Genomic DNA, 18769 nt, shown 5'->3' with positions numbered 1-18769 from the left:
AAACCCTCCACAAGTGACCTCCCCCTTCTGGAAACTAGACACCTCAAGGAATGTATTTAGATTTGTGGTGAGCACCTTGAACCCACAGGTGTGTCACAGAAGTTTATAACGTTGAACCATGAAAAAATAAAAAAAAATAAAAAAAAAAATCACATTTCCACACAAAAATGTATTTTAGCTCCAAATTTTCATAAGGGTAATAGGAGAAATTGCATACTACAATTTGTTGTGCAATTTTCCCTGAGTACACGGATACCCCATATGCGGGAAAAAACTACTGTTTGGGCTCACGAAAGGGTTCGGAAGGGAAGAAGCGCCATATTGGAGTTCAGAATTTGCTGAAATGGTTTTGGGGTGCAATGTCACATTGGCAGAGCCCCTGAGATGCCAGAACAAAAAAACAAACCTCATATGTGAACTAATTTTACAAACTACATCCCTGTTCTGTCCAGCCATATAATTGCTGTCTAGAAGGTCTAGTCATTTTTTATGTCCTCGATTATTACAGACATTGTATTTTTGTGTGTAGTAATCCTTCATATATTTCATACTGTAAGGTAACAGCACCACCTGCTGGCCGTTTAATGCATAGATTCTAGTTTAATTTGCAATGTATTGTGGGATTGTTCCTGTTACATCATAGTCTTGTTTATGACACTGTGAGGGGAACAGAAGCCATTATTCCTCCATGTGTCTTAGGAGAAACTACACCATTCGTGTTCTTCATGCTTCTTTAACAGCCTGCTCTAAGCATAGTTGGTAAGCACTATCTAGGTGTTATAATCCTGTGTTTATAACGTTTGTTGTATTAAATAGGTAATCATCAGCTATGTATTACCTCATGTTACCTATGTATTACCTCATGCTACCTATGTATTATCTCATGGTACCTATGTATTACCTCATATTACTGTGTGTTGCAGACTATCTGTATTTTATGCTTTGTGCAGTTATATATTCTGAAATGCTCCTGTTATTGCATCCTATAGTTTCACCCTTTCTTGTCTCATCTGCAATCAATAAAAGGAGGTTACAATTTTACAGCCTCTTTTCTTAAAGAAGACAGGGGGTTTGGCTACATGTCTCATTGCACACCCTGCTAACGTGTATGAGGACAGTATAGTGAAACAACTGCTGAGAACAAGCTCAGAAGATCTGACGTTACAGAGCCCGCCATTATCCAATCATACGGTTATTGCACACGGATATTGCAGCAACCTCCTAACGGTCGGACCGAATAATCGGACCATACGGAGCACGCCATTATCCACGCAGAGCCGACAAAGGGATATCACAGCGGTCGCCTAACTGTTGAATCATGTCTAAAGGACGAGCATCCTCTTTCAAGACGAGATCACGAGTTGATTCCTCCAAGACATCATCCGTCAGCAATGCCGCCGCTTTGCCCGCGCAAAAGCTGAAGCGGCAAAAGCAAGAAGCACCTTTGCTGAGCAAGAGATAGAATTGAAACTACAACAAGCATCCCTGGATGAAGAAAAAGCATGCCAACAAGCATGCCTGGATGCCGAAAAAGCGTCACTGGATGCAGAAAAAGCGCGCCAACAAGCATGCCTGGATGAAGAGAAAGCGCGCCTTGAAGCAACATTACAGAAACTTGCTATTTAAAAAGAAACAGCAGCTGCCATAGCAGAAGCAGAAGCCTTAGAAGCTGCCGTATATTCTGACGATGAACCGAGCAGACGCAGCAGTGTGCTAGGCCTACAGCAAGTTACTCACGATCAATTGCAGCGTACTGCAGAGTACGCCCATCAGCATTCTAAATCAAATGACGATCCAGACCCACAGGTGAAGACAAAGCATTTTGTCAACAAGTCAAGCCAACCAGATAATTCGGACCCCCAGAAAGTCAACTATCAGTCTCCCTACCAAAAGCAAGGAAATACACATTGGGATGATACTGACTACAATAATCGTTCTCCAGAACAGAAGATCCGGAATCTGTCCCGGCTTAAAGAGAATCCCTTCACTTCAGAAAGGTACTACAGCAGTTGGACCAAACCAAAGACATCTAACAGGTATGATCGCACAGCACACATGTACTCTGACAACACTCCATCAGCTAGCATCAGTGCCAATCAAGCCACGATGGACTTTGCCAAGTTCCTTGCTCGACGTGAGTTGGTCACTAAGGGACTTGTAAAGTTCAGCGATCGCGCTTAAAACTACAGGGCTTGGCTACCCTCCTTCAAAAATACCATAAGAGACATAGGTCTATCATGTAGTGAAGAAGTGGATCTCTTGGTAAAATGGCTAGGAAGTGAGTCTGCCGAACACGCAAAGAGAATCAGAGACATTAATGTAAATTATCCAGATGTCGGCCTCAAAAGAATTTGGAATAGACTTGATGAATGCTATGGCTCAGTAGAGGTTATAGAAAGTGCCTTGTTTAAAAGAATAGAGGACTTTCCAAGAATAGCGAACAAGGATTATTCAAAGCTCAGAGAATTAACCGAGTTGTGTGTAGCAAAAGCAGAAGGAGATCTTGTGGGGTTGACATATCTCGACACTGCTAGAGGTGTGAACCCCATAGTTCAAAAACTCCCATATAACCTGCAAGACAAATGGGTTACATATGGTTCTAGGTATAAACAGACTTACAATGTACCATTTCCTCCATTCAATGTGTTTGTAGATTTTGTCTCAGAACAAGCAAAAATTAGAAATGATCCTAGCTTTGATTTCATGCTGTCATGTGCCAATAACTCTGTTAGTAAACCTCGTAGAACAACTGTAGAGGGCCACAAAACTAACATTTCTTCCACAGGTTCAGTTCGCAAAGAGTTCAGCTCCGGTCAAGGAGAAGACAAATCCAAGGACCCAAGCAGGCAGTGTCCCTTACACAAGAAACCACATTCCTTACTTAAGTGCAGAGCTTTCAGAGAAAAGTCATTGGAAGAAAGGAAGGCCTTCCTTAAGGAGAACCGCATCTGCTACAAATGCTGCTCTTCAACATCCCACTTCGCCAGGGACTGTGAGGTTAGTGCAAGGTGTACCAAATGTGACAGCACCGCACATAATTCAGTTCTACACCCTGGACCACCATCGGATGCTTTGCCCCAAGAGCATAGCGGGGAGCTGATTGACTCAAATACTGACACTCCAGCCATTACTTCTAAGTGTACAGAAGTTCGTGGAAATCTCATAGGAGGCAAGTCCTGCTCTAAAATTTCCCTAGTGAGAGTCTACCCAGCAGACGAAAAGGACAAGGCCATCAAAGTATACGCGATTTTAGATTATCAGAGTAACAGGTCATTAGCCAAGTCTGCCTTCTTTGATAGCTTTAACGTCAGAGGACCCAGTGCCCCCTACTCTTTGAAAACTTGTGCCGGTATAGTAGAGACAGCTGGTAGAAGAGCAACAGGCTACGTAGTCGAGTCTATAGACTGCCAAATGTGTCTGCCCTTACCAACCATATTTGAATGTAACCAGATTCCTGACAACAGGTCAAAGATACCAACGCCTGAAGTGGCATCGTATCATTCTCATCTGAAGCGTATAGAACGCATGATTCCCAACCTCGACCCAGAGGCTCAAATAATCTTGCTCCTAGGGAGAGATATTCTACGAGTCCACGAGGTTAGGCAGCATATCAATGGCTCTCACAACGTTCCATATGCCCAGAGACTCGACCTTGGGTGGGTCATTGTAGGAGAGGACTGTTTAGAAGCACACAAACCGACAGTGGTTAACAACATGCTTACCAGTACGCTTGATCTCTCTCTCCTTCAACCATGTGAAAATCACTACTTCATAAAGGAGTTGCTACACAGCACTTCAGCACCAAGTATCTTAGTGAGTCGTGCCAATGATGATTGCATTCAGAATTGCGACCAAGATCACCTTGGGTGTACGGCCTTCCACAAGACCAAAGAAGATAATAGCACAGCAATGTCATTTGAAGATAGACTGTTCCTAGCGATGATGGAGCAAGGAATGGTGCAGGACAAAACGAAGAGCTGGATTGCATCTCTATCCTTCAAGCCTCAAAGACAACGCTTGCCTAACAACAGAGAACAAGTTTACAAACGATCTGTCTCCCTCAGGCATAGCTTCCATAATAAACCAGAGATGAAAGACCATTTCTTAACCTTCAAGGAGAAGATATGTAAGAACGGTCATGCAGAGTTAGCACCTACACTTCAAGACTTTGAGGACCACTGGCATCATGGTAAACACGTCCATACAACTCTACAGCTAGAGCAGTCGAAGAATATAATTATCCGAGCTGTACAACGGGAAAACTATGCCAAAGAAATCGACTGTTTAGCCAATCAACGACCAATACCAAAAGATAGTGTTCTGAGGAAACTCAGAGCAGCAAGAGAACTGCAACTCTCTTCCAACTTGGATATGAATGACGTAGAAAAATACCTAAGTGTACAAGGGTGTACTTGGACTTTTAACCCACCACATTCTTCACATATGGGAGGTGTATGGGAGAGAATGATAGGTGTCGCAAGGAGAATCCTCGCTGTAATCTTCTTACAGGAAGGATCTGCAAGACTGACACACAAAAGCGTGACAACATTCACGGCCGAAGTGTCAACCATCATAAACGCCAAACCGTTGACTCCAGTTTCCAGTGATCCTGATGACCCAACTGTTCTCACCCCAGCCCTGCTGTTTACGCAGAAGACCGACCCTAATTGCTCTCCACCTGGAGAATTTAATGTTAAAGACCGTTACAGGAGTCGATGGAGACAAGTACAGAGTCTCTCCAATGCCTTTTGGGACAAGTGGAAAAAATAGTACCTGCCTACTCTGCAACAGAGGAGAAAGTGGCAAACCAGCAAGCCTAACCTCCAGCCTGGCGATATAGTACTAATGAAAGACTGTCAGTCTCGAAGAAATGAATGGCCATTAGGTCTCATTACCCAGACATTCCCAAGTAAGGATGGAATCGTACGTAAGGTGGAAGTAAAAATAGGAAAACAAGGCGAGACCAAATTGTTCCTCAGGCCAGTAGGGGAATTCGTTCTGCTGTTCTCGTCCAATAAACACAATAGTGACGTCGGCTGACGTCAAGCGGGGAGTGTTCTGTCCAGCCATATAATTGCTGTCTAGAAGGTCTAGTCATTTTTTTGTCTTCGATTATTACAGACATGGTATTTTTGTGTGTATTAATCCTTCATATATTTCATACTGTAAGGTAACAGCACCACCTGCTGGCCGTTTAATGCATAGATTCTAGCTTAATTTGCAATGTATTGTGGGATTGTTCCTGTTACATCATAGTCTTGTTTATGATACTGTGAGGGGAACAGCAGCCATTATTCCTCCATGTGTCTTAGGACAAACTACACCATTCATGTTCTTCATGCTTCTTAAACAGCCTGCTCTAAGCATAGTTGGTAAGCACTATCTACAGTAGGTGTTATAATCCTGTGCTTATAACGTTTGTTGTATTAAATAGGTAATCATCAGCTATGTATTACCTCATGGTACCTATGTATTACCTCATGTTACCTATGTATTACCTCATGGAACCTATGTATTACCTCATGGAACCTATGCATTACCTCATGTTACTGTGTATTGCAGACTATCTGTATTTTAAGCTCTGTGCAGTTATATATTCTGAAATAATCCTGCTATTGCATCCTATAGCTTCACCCTTTCCTGTCACATCTGCAATCAATAAAAGAAGGTTACAATTTTACAGCCTCTTTTCTTAAAGAAGACAGGGGGTTTAGCTACAGTTGTGGCCAAAAGTATTGACACCCCTGCAATTCTGTCAGATAATACTCAGTTTCTTCCTGAAAATGATTTCAAACACAAATTCTTTGGTATTATTATCTTCATTTAATTTGTCTTAAACGAAAAAACACAAAAGAGAATGAAGCAAAAAGCAAAACATTGATCATTTCACACACAACTCCAAAAATGGGCCAGAGAAAAGTATTGGCACCATCAGCCTAATACTGGGTTGCACAACCTTTAGCCAAAATAACTGCGACCAACCGCTTCCGGTAACCATCAATGAGTTTCTTACAATGCTCTGCTGGAATTTTAGACCATTCTTCTTTGGCAAACTGCTCCAGGTCCCTCATATTTGAAGGGTACCTTCTCCAAACTGCCATTTTTAGAATCATAGAATCATAGAATCGTAGAGTTAAAAGGGACCTCCTGGGCCATCTGGTCCAACCCCCCTGCTCAAAGCAGGATTCGCTAAATCATCCCAGTCAGATGTCTGTCCAGCCTCTGTTTGAAGACTTCCATTGAAGGAGAACTCACCACTTCTCGTGGCAGCCTGTTCCACTCATTGATCACTCTAACTGTCAAAAAGTTTTTTCTAATATCTAATCTGTGTCTCCTCCCATTCAGTTTCATCCCATTGCTTCTAGTCTTTCCTTGTGCAAATGAGAATAAAGTTGATCCTTCTACAATGTGACAGCCCTTTAGATATTTGTAGACAGCTATTAAGTCTCCTCTCAGTCTTCTCTTTTGCAAACTAAACATTCCCAAATCCTGCAACCTTTCCTCATAAGACAGGGTTTGCAGACCGGTCACCATTCTGGTCGCTCTTTTCTGAACTTGCTCCAGTTTGTTGATGTCTTTTTTAAAATGTGGTGCCCAAAACTGGACACAATATTCCAGATGAGGTCTGACCAAAGAGGAGTAGAGGGAAATAATGACTTCACGTGATCTAGACTGTATGCTTCTGTTAATACATCCTAGAATTGCATTTGCCTTTTTTGCTGCTGCATCACACTGTTGACTCATATTCAGTCTGTGATCTATTAGTATACCCAAGTCTTTTTCACATGTGCTGTCACTTAGCCCTATTCCTCCCATTCTATATATGCTTTTTTCATTTTTATTGCCCAGATGTAGTACTTTGCATTTCTCCCTGTTAAAAACCATTCTGTTAGTTGCTGCCCACTTCTCCAGTTTATTTAAATCTTTTTGAATCCTCTCTCTCTCTTCTCTAGTATTAGCTATCCCTCCTAGCTTTGTGTCATCAGCAAATTTAATCAGTTTACCCTCAATTCCTTCATCTAAATCGTTGATAAAGATGTTGAACAATACAGGGCCCAGGACAGAGCCCTGTGGTACCCCACTTGAGACATTCTTCCAACTAGATGTGCAGCCATTTACGACCACTCTTTGGGTCCGATCACTAAGCCAGTTATGAATCCACCTAACAGTTGCCTTGTCCATTCCATACTTAGTCATTTTTTCAATAAGGATTGTATGAGAGACTTTGTCAAATGCTTTGCTGAAGTCAAGATATACTATGTCTACAGCATTTCCTTGATCCACCCAATCAGTGATACCGTCATAGAAGGAAATTAAGTTAGTCTGACATGACTTATTAGTTACAAACCCATGCTGACTCTGTTTAATCACTTCATTCTTATCCAGGTATTGACATACATGTTGTTTAATAATTTGTTCAAAGATCTTTCCTGGTATAGAAGTCAGACTCACCGGCCTATAGTTGCCTGGGTCCACCTTCTTCCCCTTTTTGAAGATAGGAACAACATTTGCTCTTCTAAAGTCTTCTGGCACTTCTCCTGTTCTCCAAGAATTTTAGATCTCTCCACAGGTGTTCTATGGGATTCAGGACTGGGCTCATTGCTGGCCACCTTAGAAGTCTCCAGTGCTTTCTCTCAAACCATTTTCTAGTGCTTTTTGAAGTGTGTTTTGGGTCATTGTCCTGCTGGAAGACCCATGACCTCTGAGGGAGACCCAGCTTTCTCACACTGGCCCTACATTATGCTGCAAAATTTGTTGGTAGTCTTCTGACTTCATAATGCCATGCACACGGTCAAGCAGTCCAGTGCCAGAGGCAGCAAAGCAACCCCAAATCATCAGGGAACCTCCGCCATGTTTGACTGTAGGGACCGTGTTCTTTTCTTTGAATGCCTCTTTTTTTCTCCTGTAAACTATGTTGATGCCTGAAAAAACACAAAAAGAATTGTCCTAAAGCCTGGCTGCAACCAAGTATTAGGCTGAGGGTGCCAATACTTTTGTCTGGCCCATTTTTGGAGTTTTGTGTGAAATGATCAATGTTTTGCTTTTTGCTTCATTCTCTTTTGTGTTTTTTCGTTTAAGACAAATTAAATGAAGATAATAATACCAAAGAATTTGTGTTTGAAATAATTTTCAGGAAGAAACTGAGTATTATCTGACAGAATTGCAGGGGTGTCAATACTTTTGGCCACAACTGTACGTGTCTCATTGCACACCCTGCTAACGTGTATGAGGACAGTATAATCCCCAATGAATTAATCTAGGGGTGCAGTGATCATATTGACACCACATGTGACTCACAGAATTTTACACCATTGAGCCGTGAAAGAATAAATTACATTGTTACCATTAATTGTTTTAGCAAAGAAGAAAGAAATGTGCTCCAGCGACGAAAAATCCACTTATGGAGTGAATAAAAGCAGTAGTTTATTCAATTCTTTAAAAACTTGCATAAACCTTTTCAGAAGTACACAAAACTGTGGCGCTTTTACACACACCTAAAAAGATATACACTGCCGGATCATAGGCCTCCATCTACCTCATTATAGGGAGTTGCGGGGGTTTCCATCTGAATCACATATTTCAGATATTTACATAGAAACCCCGGTGTAAGTGAGCAGCATAGAGCACAGGATATATGTGAGCATAGCCTTACTGCAATCTTTGGGAAGCAGAATAAACAAATCAACAGCAGGTGAAGCATTGTTTATTTTTTATTCTGTTCCTCGTCCGGTTTAAGTGATTAGGCAACTTTATTCTTTGGGTCGGTGCGATTATAGTGATATTAGATTAATATATCAGGTTTTTATGTTTGGCAGCTGTCACACACTAAAAGACACTTTTAATTGCAAAAATTAATTTTTGCATCACCATATTTCGGGAGGTATAACTTTTCCATATTTAGTCTGTCAGAGTCATGTGGTGGATTGTTTTCTTGTGGGACGGGTTGACATTTTTATTGGTACCATTTTCAGGCACATGGCAATTTTTTTTAAATCACCTTCTATTCCAATTTCTGGGAGGTAGAATGAACAAAAGCCAGCAATTCAGATTTTTTGGGGGGGAGGTTTTGTTCCGCGTGTGGTAAAATTGAAAAGGTAGTTTTATACTTCGGGTCAGTACGATTACAGTGATACCACATTTTTTAATATTTAATATTTTGGCGCTTTTACACAATAAAAACTTTTATAGAAATATAATTATTTTTGCATCGCTTTATTCTGAGAGCTATAACTTTTTGGCGCTGTATGGCGGCTTGTTTTTTGTGGGACAAGATGACGTTTTCAGCGGTGCCATGTTTATTTATATTTGTTTTTTATTGCGTTTTATTCATCTTTTTGTTCGGCGGTATGAAATGGAGCATTGTTTTTTTGCCTTGTATTTATTCATTTATTTTTAACGGCGTTCACCAAAGGGGTTCACTAGTGGGACAGTTTTATGGGTCGGGTCGTTTCGGATTCGGCGATACCAAATACGTGTACTTTGATTGTTTCTACATTTTTTTTCCATTTAAATAAACTGTGTTCCAAATTATTATGCAAAAAGAGTTTAGGAGTGATAAGGTTAGAATTTTTTTGTTTGTCATTTAAACTCATTGATGGTGATGTGTGTCAGGGCTCTTTATATCACTGAAAGCAATTGCAGATACCTGTGCAAATTAGTTTGGCAGGTGTGTACAAATAAAGGCAAGACTACTTAAGAAGGCTGCTCCACATTATTAAGCAGCCTACATTTTTTGCCAAAATGGGAAAGAAAAAGGATGTGTCGGCTGCTGAGAAGCAACAAATTGTGGAGTATTTAGGTCAAGGCATGACTACAATCAACATTGCCAAGACGCTTCATCGTGATCATCGCACAATCAAGAAGTATGTAGCTGATTCCCAGCACACACGTGTGCGTGCTGATAAGGAAAAATTGAGGACTCTTTCCAACAGGCAATTGCGTCAGGTTAAAAGAGCAGCTGCAAAAATGCCTTGTCATAGCAGCAGACAAGTTTTTGAAGATGCTGGTGCCTCCAACGTCCCCCGAACAACAAGATGCAGGGTCCTTCAGAGGTTTGCAGCTGTGCGGAAGCCATCCTGTCGACCACCTCTATCCACTGCACACAAGCAGAAACGGCTCCAGTGGGCCAAACGATACATGAAGACTGACTTCCAAACTGTTTTGTTCACCGATGAGTGCCGTGCAACGCTCCATGGCCCAGATGGATGGAGTGGAGGATGGCTGGTTGATGGACACCCCATGAAAACACGGCTAAGGCGCCAACAAGGAGGAGGTGGAGTAATGTTTTGGGCTGGAATCATGGGGAGAGATATTATCGGCCCCTTTAGGATCCCTGAAGGGGTAAAGATGATCTCCATAATCTATGTGGAGTTTCTAAAACAGCACTACCTGCCATGGTTCAAGAGGAAGAACCGTGCATTCCCCAGTAAGATCATTTTCATGCATGATAATGCACCGTCTCATGCTGCAAATAACACATCTGCATCTCTGGCTGCTATGGGCATAAAAGAGGACAAACTTATGGTGTGGCCACCATCTTCCCCTGACCTCAACCCCATTGAGAACCTCTGGAGCATCATCAAAAGGAGTGTCTATGATGGCGGGAGGCAGTTCACATCTAAGCAACAGCTCTGGGAGGGTATTCTGTCCACATGCAAAACAATTGAAGCACAAACCATCCAAAAACTGACAAATTCAATGGACGAGAGAGTTCAGAAGCTTCTTTCGAACAAGGGGTCCTATGTGCAAATGTAACATCACCTAGAATAAAGTTTTGACTTGAAAACTGTTTGATTTCATTTTGTAATAAGCTGATAATGCTTATAATTTCACAATTGACCATTTTTTTGTTCAAAATAAAAATAAAAATGTTAAACTCTGCTGTGCATAATAATTTGGAACATGCATTTTGAGTGTTTCTTATTTTTAAAAATATACTGATTTCATAGGCAGTTTGTTCAAAAACATTGCAATTATACTAGAATATTAGATGACTGGAAAATAACAATGACTGCAATTCATATAGATAATTTAGAGAAAATATGATGAAATATTTTTTGCATAATAATTTGGAAAACAGTGTATTTATTTATGGGTACAATATATGTGTATGTATGTATAATATATACACATATATATATATATATATATATATACCGGGTGAGTCATAAAGGACGGACGTTTTTAAACTAATCATAAAATCGTTAAATATTTATTAAATATAAATGTATTCACAGATTTGGTTACGTATACTAATAGCATTTGACAAATTCAAGTGTGGAAAACAACATCTGCCATGTGGTGGCCATTATCAGTGATGCATTTCCAAAGGCGTTCTTGGAAGTTGGCATCAACACGTTCCAACACAACTCTGTCGATTTGGGCAACTTCCACTCGAATAGCTTCCTTCAGTTCTTGTAATGATCGAGGCTTAAGCTTGTATACACATGATTTGAGGTGACCCCATAAGTAATAATCGCACATGGACAGGTCTGGGGACCTAGGAGGCCAATTAATATCGCCAAACCTGGAAATGATGCAACCAGGGAAGAGAGGGCGAAGAACGTTCATTGTTGCTCCGGCTGTGTGGGCCGTTGCCCCATCTTGTTGAAACCACACACTAGAGATGGGGATATGTTGCCGTCGTAACTCAGGAACAAAGAAGTTATTTATCATGGCGATATAACGTTGTGAGTTCACGGTAACAGTATTGCCATTATCGCCTTCGAAAAAGTACGGACCGATCACGCCATATTTGCCCATAGCGCACCACACCGTTACCTTAGGGCTGTGCAGCGGTACGTGCCGTTCGTGGAGCCCCCGGTGGTCGTTTGTTCATTAGTGTACCTCGTGTACGGAGTGCTTCAACCCAACGTAGGATAGTGTTACGAGCGGGAACAGCTTGATTTCTGTGAATATTGAAATGACGCCGAAACTCACGCTGAACGGCTGTGATACACTCATTATTCTTGACAAAACTGTCGTACGCAAAAACGCGATGTTCTATCGTCCACGGCACCATAGCTTAAACTGAAACTAAAATAAAAACAATGCTTTCACCTCACAAACATAACCCCGCCTCCCACACATCTCTACCTCCACCTGGTGGTGAGTTATAGCCACTTCAAATACATCCGTCCTTTATGACTCACCCGGTATATATATATATTTATTTATATTTATATATATGTATATTTATTTCCTGGGACATGTCAGCTGTTCAAAAAACAGATGTCCCAGGAAAGATGTAGGCTCACCGCCAGAGCCCACATAAAACGGAGGGTGTCCAACAAGGGCGTACTATTATGCCCAACATTGGAAATGGGTTAAAAAGACTTCTTTTGTAACTTTGCGGGGTCACTGCCTCATCACTGCACAGCGTGGATACCGCTGCACTACATATAGTGGAGAATGCGGGCAGTGTGAACTGAGGCATACCCCAAAGCATGCTGCATGTCGGTGAGCAAGTCGGCTGGAAAAATGGAGGAGCTTTTGAAACAGATGGTCCTCGTTCGATAGCAGTAGGAGCTGCTGGTGCAGCAGCCGCAGCAAGAGATGCTGCGGTTTCAACAGCAGCAGCAAGAGGTGCAGCAGTTCCAGCAACAGCAGCAAGAGGTGCTGAAGTTCCAGCAACAGCAGCCAGAGGCACTGCAGTTGCAGCAGGTTGTGGCCCTGCGAGAGGAGACGTGTAATGTGAGGGGTGATCAGCGGTGTCGAGGAAAGACTTCAAAGGTAAGGGGCGATCAGAGGGTGTACCAGTGGTCCTTTGCAGACTCATCCTGCCAGGTCTTAGACGTATGACCTTTTGCACTTGGTGGAGGAATGGCACCAGCATGAGACTTTGACCCTGGCCCAGATTTTATAGAGGGCGGTGGTCGAACTGCTGGTGAGGGCTCTGCCAGCTGCCATGCAGCGTTGAGTGGGGCACTCTGGACCAGCTGATAGTATTGATTGAGCAGTATACAGTCACTCAGGACTTTGTACAGGAGCACGGGAAAAGTCCACAAACCACTGTTGGGGCTAAGCAGGACCGAGCACGTGATGAGGGACTAACCCGAAGTGAGGGTGACAAAAGTTCCCTTTCCCCTTAAGCGGCTCCAAGGTATAGTCGCGTCACAGTGATTAAGTGTTGGCGTTGCCGAGGGCCCAGACATGTGGCTGCCAACTGCCCCCTGATATCTGAACCCATGGACTGCAGGGTTACTTGCAGTGTGTCTATGTATGCCCAGCCGGTCTGTACCGCCACTACAGGCACTGCCAGCGGCAAACTGCCGCTGTGCCGGGTACTCGTCAACGGGTGCCAAATGGATGCTCTCCTGGACTCAGGGAGCAGAGTGACTTTGGTCCATGGGACCTTGTTGCCAGGGACAACCCCAAAGGACGGAAAGTGGAGGTGATGGGTATACATGGGAAACTTCGGGAGTACCAGACTGCGGAGGTTAATTTTTCCACACAATGCGGAGACATTAAACATGCAGTGGGAGTGGTGAAGTCTCTTCCATATGGGACTGTGTTGAGAAGAGACTTGCCCCTGTTCTGGTCCCTGTGGGAGATCAGGGTTACCCCTCCCAAGGTAATAGTTGTTACGGGCGCAGACCCCGAACATCTCGAGTCAGGGAAACCTGCCATAGGGGTTGCCAATCTAGGGACAGAGTGTAACCCCTGATAGGCTTCCTCTACAGGTATTGGCACGAGAGGTTATGGAGACCCCAATGAACCCCGAGCTGGAAATGTCGCCTGGTAAGTTCAGGACAGTCAAGTTCCAGTGACCCACGCAGAAACGCGCAAATAAAAAGAAAGCCTGGAGCAACCGGGAGTGTGTGGTTGTGGAGGCGACTAGGGACATATGCATTTTTTCTGTGCTGTGTTGTGCATAAATGTGATTCTTCAGATTTTGTATTAGTCAGTGCCTGATGAAGAGACCTGAGTAGTCTCGAAAGCTTGCAATTTGTTACCATCTTTTCAGTTAGCCATTAAAAGGTATCAACCACTGAGGACTCTCAATTCCGAATATTTTTCGAGGAACCTTCTGGCACCGACAATGTCGGTGGTGGGCTCGGGGGGTGCAAAGTAGTACGGATGTATGCCTGGAGTTGCCAGGGCCAACCTTGGTGTTTCGGCGGGACGTAGTCACTGAGGCACGGGTAAGGGTACGGAGGAAATGGTACCAAGTGCCCGAAGGCAGGTACTTAGGTTACGGGATGAGCTGCGGGGATAGTGAACCCCAAATAAACTGGGTCGAGGCCACCCGAAACTGGCCCAACTCTACTGTCAGTAAGGAAAGGGGGCACGTTGTCTGCATCGAAGAACGGGGAGGTGGTTGGTCACATAACGAAGTATGGAGGAGAAACACAAAGGGGAGGGATGCTTGTGTCAACCGATGGTTCCAGTCCCTACTTTGGTTTCTCAGTACAGCGTCGGGTGGGGGTTACGCAGGGTCATGTGGATGTCCTGTCATGCGCCCACGGTGTCACATGTAAGGGTCGCTGTGTGTTCCCCCTAGGATGCGCATGGAGGCGCATTGAGGCCATGGGAGTGCACCACTGTCACAGGCGTAGCTGTGATTGCAATGCAGAATAAAAGTGAGCATAGGTCTTGGACATGCTATTTGTCCAGGGCAGATTTAGGGAAAACCTGCTCAGGGCTTTTGTGTTTTGAAACAGACTACAGGATTGCAGTGGTGCAGTCTATTTCTTTCCTGGTCCGGGTTTTCCATGTGCACCATGGCCACAGGTTCCAGTTAAAAGCCCTGCAGTAAAGGGTTTGGGTGTGTCAGGGTTAGTTTGGTGTTTGCAAGAGTGCAGAGCAGAAGGCTACGCAGAGCTCCACGTGTTTGAGGCAACATAGGCAAGCAGAGGCAACAGCCAAGGGAGCTGAAAGGCCTGGCACCCACAGCTTACAAGGCGGTGCAGTCCCCAATGGCGACAGGTCTCGGAGATGAACTATCTTTGTGCCCAGCTGTGAACCGGAGGTAGACGGTCCAGTGCACGGCTGCGATCTGGAGGTGGACTGGCCTGTTTATCGACTGCAATCCAGAGGATATTTTTTCCCGGCTGCGATCTGGAGGATACCGAGTGCTGTGTTTATGTGAGGTGAGCATTAAGCTCGACTGCAGTATTTAGGGGGGGTTGAAGTGCCAGGAGCAGTGCGGGACCACTCCTGGGACTGAGTGCCTGGGTAAGAATCAGCTGACACCTGGCGGCAATCGCACGCACAGAGTCTGAGTGCAAAATCGCCTAGACGTATCCATACGTCCAAAGAGAGTAAAGAACCAGGCCACAGGAACATATGGATATGTCTAAAAACGGAAAGGGTTTGTCCAATACAGGACAACTCACCATTAATTGCTTAAGGGCCCCACCAAAAAAAAAAAAAAAAGTTCCCAAAGTGACAGTGCTCTTGCGATGTGGGCACCCTGATTCAGAGATCACATGAGATTATTATGTGACGTGACCACTACAGCAAATTTGTGGTAGCCTTTTTGTATTCCATCAGAGTGGATGTCTACTTTGATAGGATAGTGAAGGCTGCAGCCAATTAGTGGCAACTGATTGGCTGCAGCAGTGCCATGATACAACAATGTCATGCAATGCACTGTATAGCCTTCATCTTGTTGTCAAGACTTACTATACAGAAGTACAACTGAAAGTCACAAGAAAAAGTATATGGCAAGGCAGAGTTTATTACGGTGATCTGTATCTGCTCTCTTACGTTATGCATATATATTTAGAATGAGAATGTGATAGTAGTAACTATAAAATCCACAAAAGTAATGAGGACTGTGAAGAGCTAAAGACTCTTCACAACTTTGACAATTAAAACCTAGCATAAATGTAAAGCGCGTCTGTCTCTATGCTGCGTATCTCCATTTGTAAGCGGGGAGAGAGCACTTTGGATCCCTGCCGTGGCACATACACAATATGGACTATAGGTTTACATTGTATTTCGTTCCATCAGTACATTTCATTTCCGCAACTTAAAACTCAACTTAAACAATAATGTAAAACCGATAAAAAATACTACCATGAAACAGCGGCCTGCCATATGGTATCAGCAGTGGAAAATAATTGTGATTAAGCTTGCTCCTGCAGACGCAGCATAAATACAGTACGCTTACTTCAGGTCCTGGGGATTTCAATAATGGTGATGTAAGGCGATGATTAGTTCAATTATCCTGGAGATCGTTACACAAAGGTAACAGATTGCAAAAGAAAAATCAGTTCTCACCAGCCAAGAAAGTTTACATCTGGAATAAAGATCGCTTCCTCTGAAATCTTGATTGAAACACGATTTGGGATTATATTTTAGTTTGTATCAGGTAGATGTAGCTCATTGAAATTCTATTTAATTCTACAGAAAAGTGCACCTCACTATACACTATGCATGTAACATGGCCCCAGCAAACACATTCATCATCTGTTACCATGGTGACCATAATCCAGTACTCCATCAGGCCTATTCTATAAACCAGCCTGGACAAGTCTCCCTCATAGAATACCTGTATTATTCTGAAGAGAGCAGCCATTTCTCCGATTCTGCATCATTTTATGCTCATTGCCTTCTTTCCGAGCTCTTCTCTTGCATTCAGAATCCCTAAGTGTGACAAAAATCACATTACATGGCATCTCTGATGAAAATACAAACAGCACATCATACGTGTTTGTATACCAATCAGAAGGGGTAATATTCATATTAGATGCAAATTAGTAAAAACTAACCAAGCACCAAGTTTTACTCCACGACTAGTATATACCGTATTTTTCGCTTTATAAGACGCTCCGGATTATAAGATGCACCCCAAATTTTGAGAAGAAAAATAGGAAAGAACTTTTTTTTAATAAAATGATGGTGCTTCTTACAATCCAGGCGTCTTATTGCTTACCGGGGGTGGTGGGAAGTGGGGTCCCAGGGTTGCTCCTGAAGAGGCAGGAGTGGAATGTTGCTGCTAGGATGAGGGGGTGTTTTGATGTGCGGCGCGCCTCTGTGGGTGTCCGATGCTGCCGCTGTGCTAAGTCCCCAGTGTTGCTGTCACCAAGCTCTGTACCTGTTGCTTCCGTGTGCTGACGCCCGCTCTGTCCCCCGGTGCTGCCACTGCGTTCTGTCCCCCGATGCTGCCGCCGCCCTCTGTCCCCCGGTGCTTGCCGCCGCGCTCTGTCCCGTGCTGCGTGGGGGGGCTATGCCGTTCCATCTATGCTTGCTTGCCTGTGCGGTGGATTCCTTCCGGGAAAATGGCCGCCGTGCAAGCGCAGATGGAGATCTTGGCAACTCCATGCCAAAGGAGATGAAAAGAAAAGTCTTGAGTGAGGAAAAGAAGGGCTCAATTCCGGATTTACTAGCTGAGGGATACAGTGAGCATCATGTTGCCTCCATCCTTAAAATTTCTAAGACGGCAGTCCATTACAACAAGGTCAAGCAGCAGACATTGGGGACAACAAAGCTACAGACCGGCAGAGGGTGAAAACGACTCTCCACTGACTGGGATGATCGCCATCTTATTCGAATGTCACTCAGCAACAGCAGGATGACATCAAGTGACCTACAACAGGAATGGCAAATGAAAGCTGGGGTGAAGCGTATGGCAAGAACAGTTCATAACCGGCTAGAGGCATGGCTCAAGTTATGTAAAGCAAGAAAAAAGCCTTTCATCAATGAGAAGCAAAGGAGAGCCAGGCTGAAGTTCGCCAAAGACCATAAGGATTGGACAATAGAGCACTGGACTAATGTAATCTTCTCTGATGAGTCTAATTTTCAGCTTTGCCCAATACCTGGTCATCTAATGGTTAGACAAGAGACCTGGAGAGGCGTACAAGCCACAGTGTCTTGCACCCACTGTGAAATTTAGTTGGAGGATAGGTGATGATCTGGGGATGCTTCAGCAAGGCTGTAATTGGGCAGGTTTATCTTTGCTAAGGACGTATGAATCAAGCCGCATACAAGATTATCCTGGAAAAACAGTTGATTCCTTCTGCTCAGCCAATGTTCCCCAACTCTGAGGACTGTTTTTTTTTTCAGCAGGACAATGCGCCATGCCACACAGCTAGGTCAATCAATGTGTGAATGAAGGACCATCACATCAAATCCCTGTCATGGCCAGCCCAATCTCCAGACCTGAACCCCATTGAAAACCTCTGGAATGTAATCAAGAGGAAGATGCATAGTCACAAGCCATCAAACAAAATAACTGCTTAAATTTTTGTACCAGGAGTGGAATAAGGTCACACAAAAGCAGTGTGAAAGACTGGTGGAAAGCATGCCAAGATGCATGAAAGCTGTGATTAAAAATCATGGTTATTCCACAAAATATTGATTTCTGAACTCTTCCTGAGTTAAAACATTAGTATTGTAGTTTCTAAATGATCATGAACTTGTTTTCTTAGCATTATTTGAGGTCTGCAAGCACTGCATTTTTTTGTTATTTTGACCATTTCTCATCTTCTGAAAATAAATGCAAAATTTAGTGCTTGGAAATTCGAAGACATGTTGTCAGTAGTTTATAGAATAAAAGAGCAATTTACAGTTTACTCAAAAATATACCTATAAAGAGGAAAATCAGACAAACTGAAAATTATGCAGTGGTCTCTTAATTTTTGCCAGAGCTATATACTGGTCAAAATTACTGTTATTGCGAACAGTTAAGCAAGTTGAAGATGAAATGATCTCTAAAAGGCCTAAAGTTAAATAAATATAACACATTTCCTTGGTATTTCAGGCCCATAACACAGTCTTTTTTTTTTTTCATTTTAAAAATTACAAAAAGAAAAATTGGCTG

The 18769-nt window shown here is 43.2% G+C and overlaps 1 protein-coding gene across 3 annotated transcripts in view; it reads right to left on the bottom strand.

Annotated features, from left to right (window-relative positions):
• Window positions 1-18769, bottom strand: part of ZMAT3 (zinc finger matrin-type 3) — a 112540-nt gene that overhangs the window by 15644 nt on the left and 78127 nt on the right. For all 3 annotated transcript variants that reach the window (XM_073578808.1, XM_073578807.1, XM_073578806.1), the window contains one exon: window positions 16499-16593. In XM_073578808.1, the coding sequence (XP_073434909.1) occupies window positions 16499-16593 (95 nt within the window). The remainder of the gene's footprint in view (window positions 1-16498; window positions 16594-18769) is intronic.

Source organism: Dendrobates tinctorius, unplaced genomic scaffold, assembly GCF_039654945.1.
Source record: "Dendrobates tinctorius isolate UK_male_01 unplaced genomic scaffold, ASM3965494v1 ptg000060l, whole genome shotgun sequence".
Lineage (NCBI taxonomy): Eukaryota > Metazoa > Chordata > Amphibia > Anura > Dendrobatidae > Dendrobates > Dendrobates tinctorius.
This window is presented reverse-complemented; position numbering and strand designations above follow the sequence as displayed.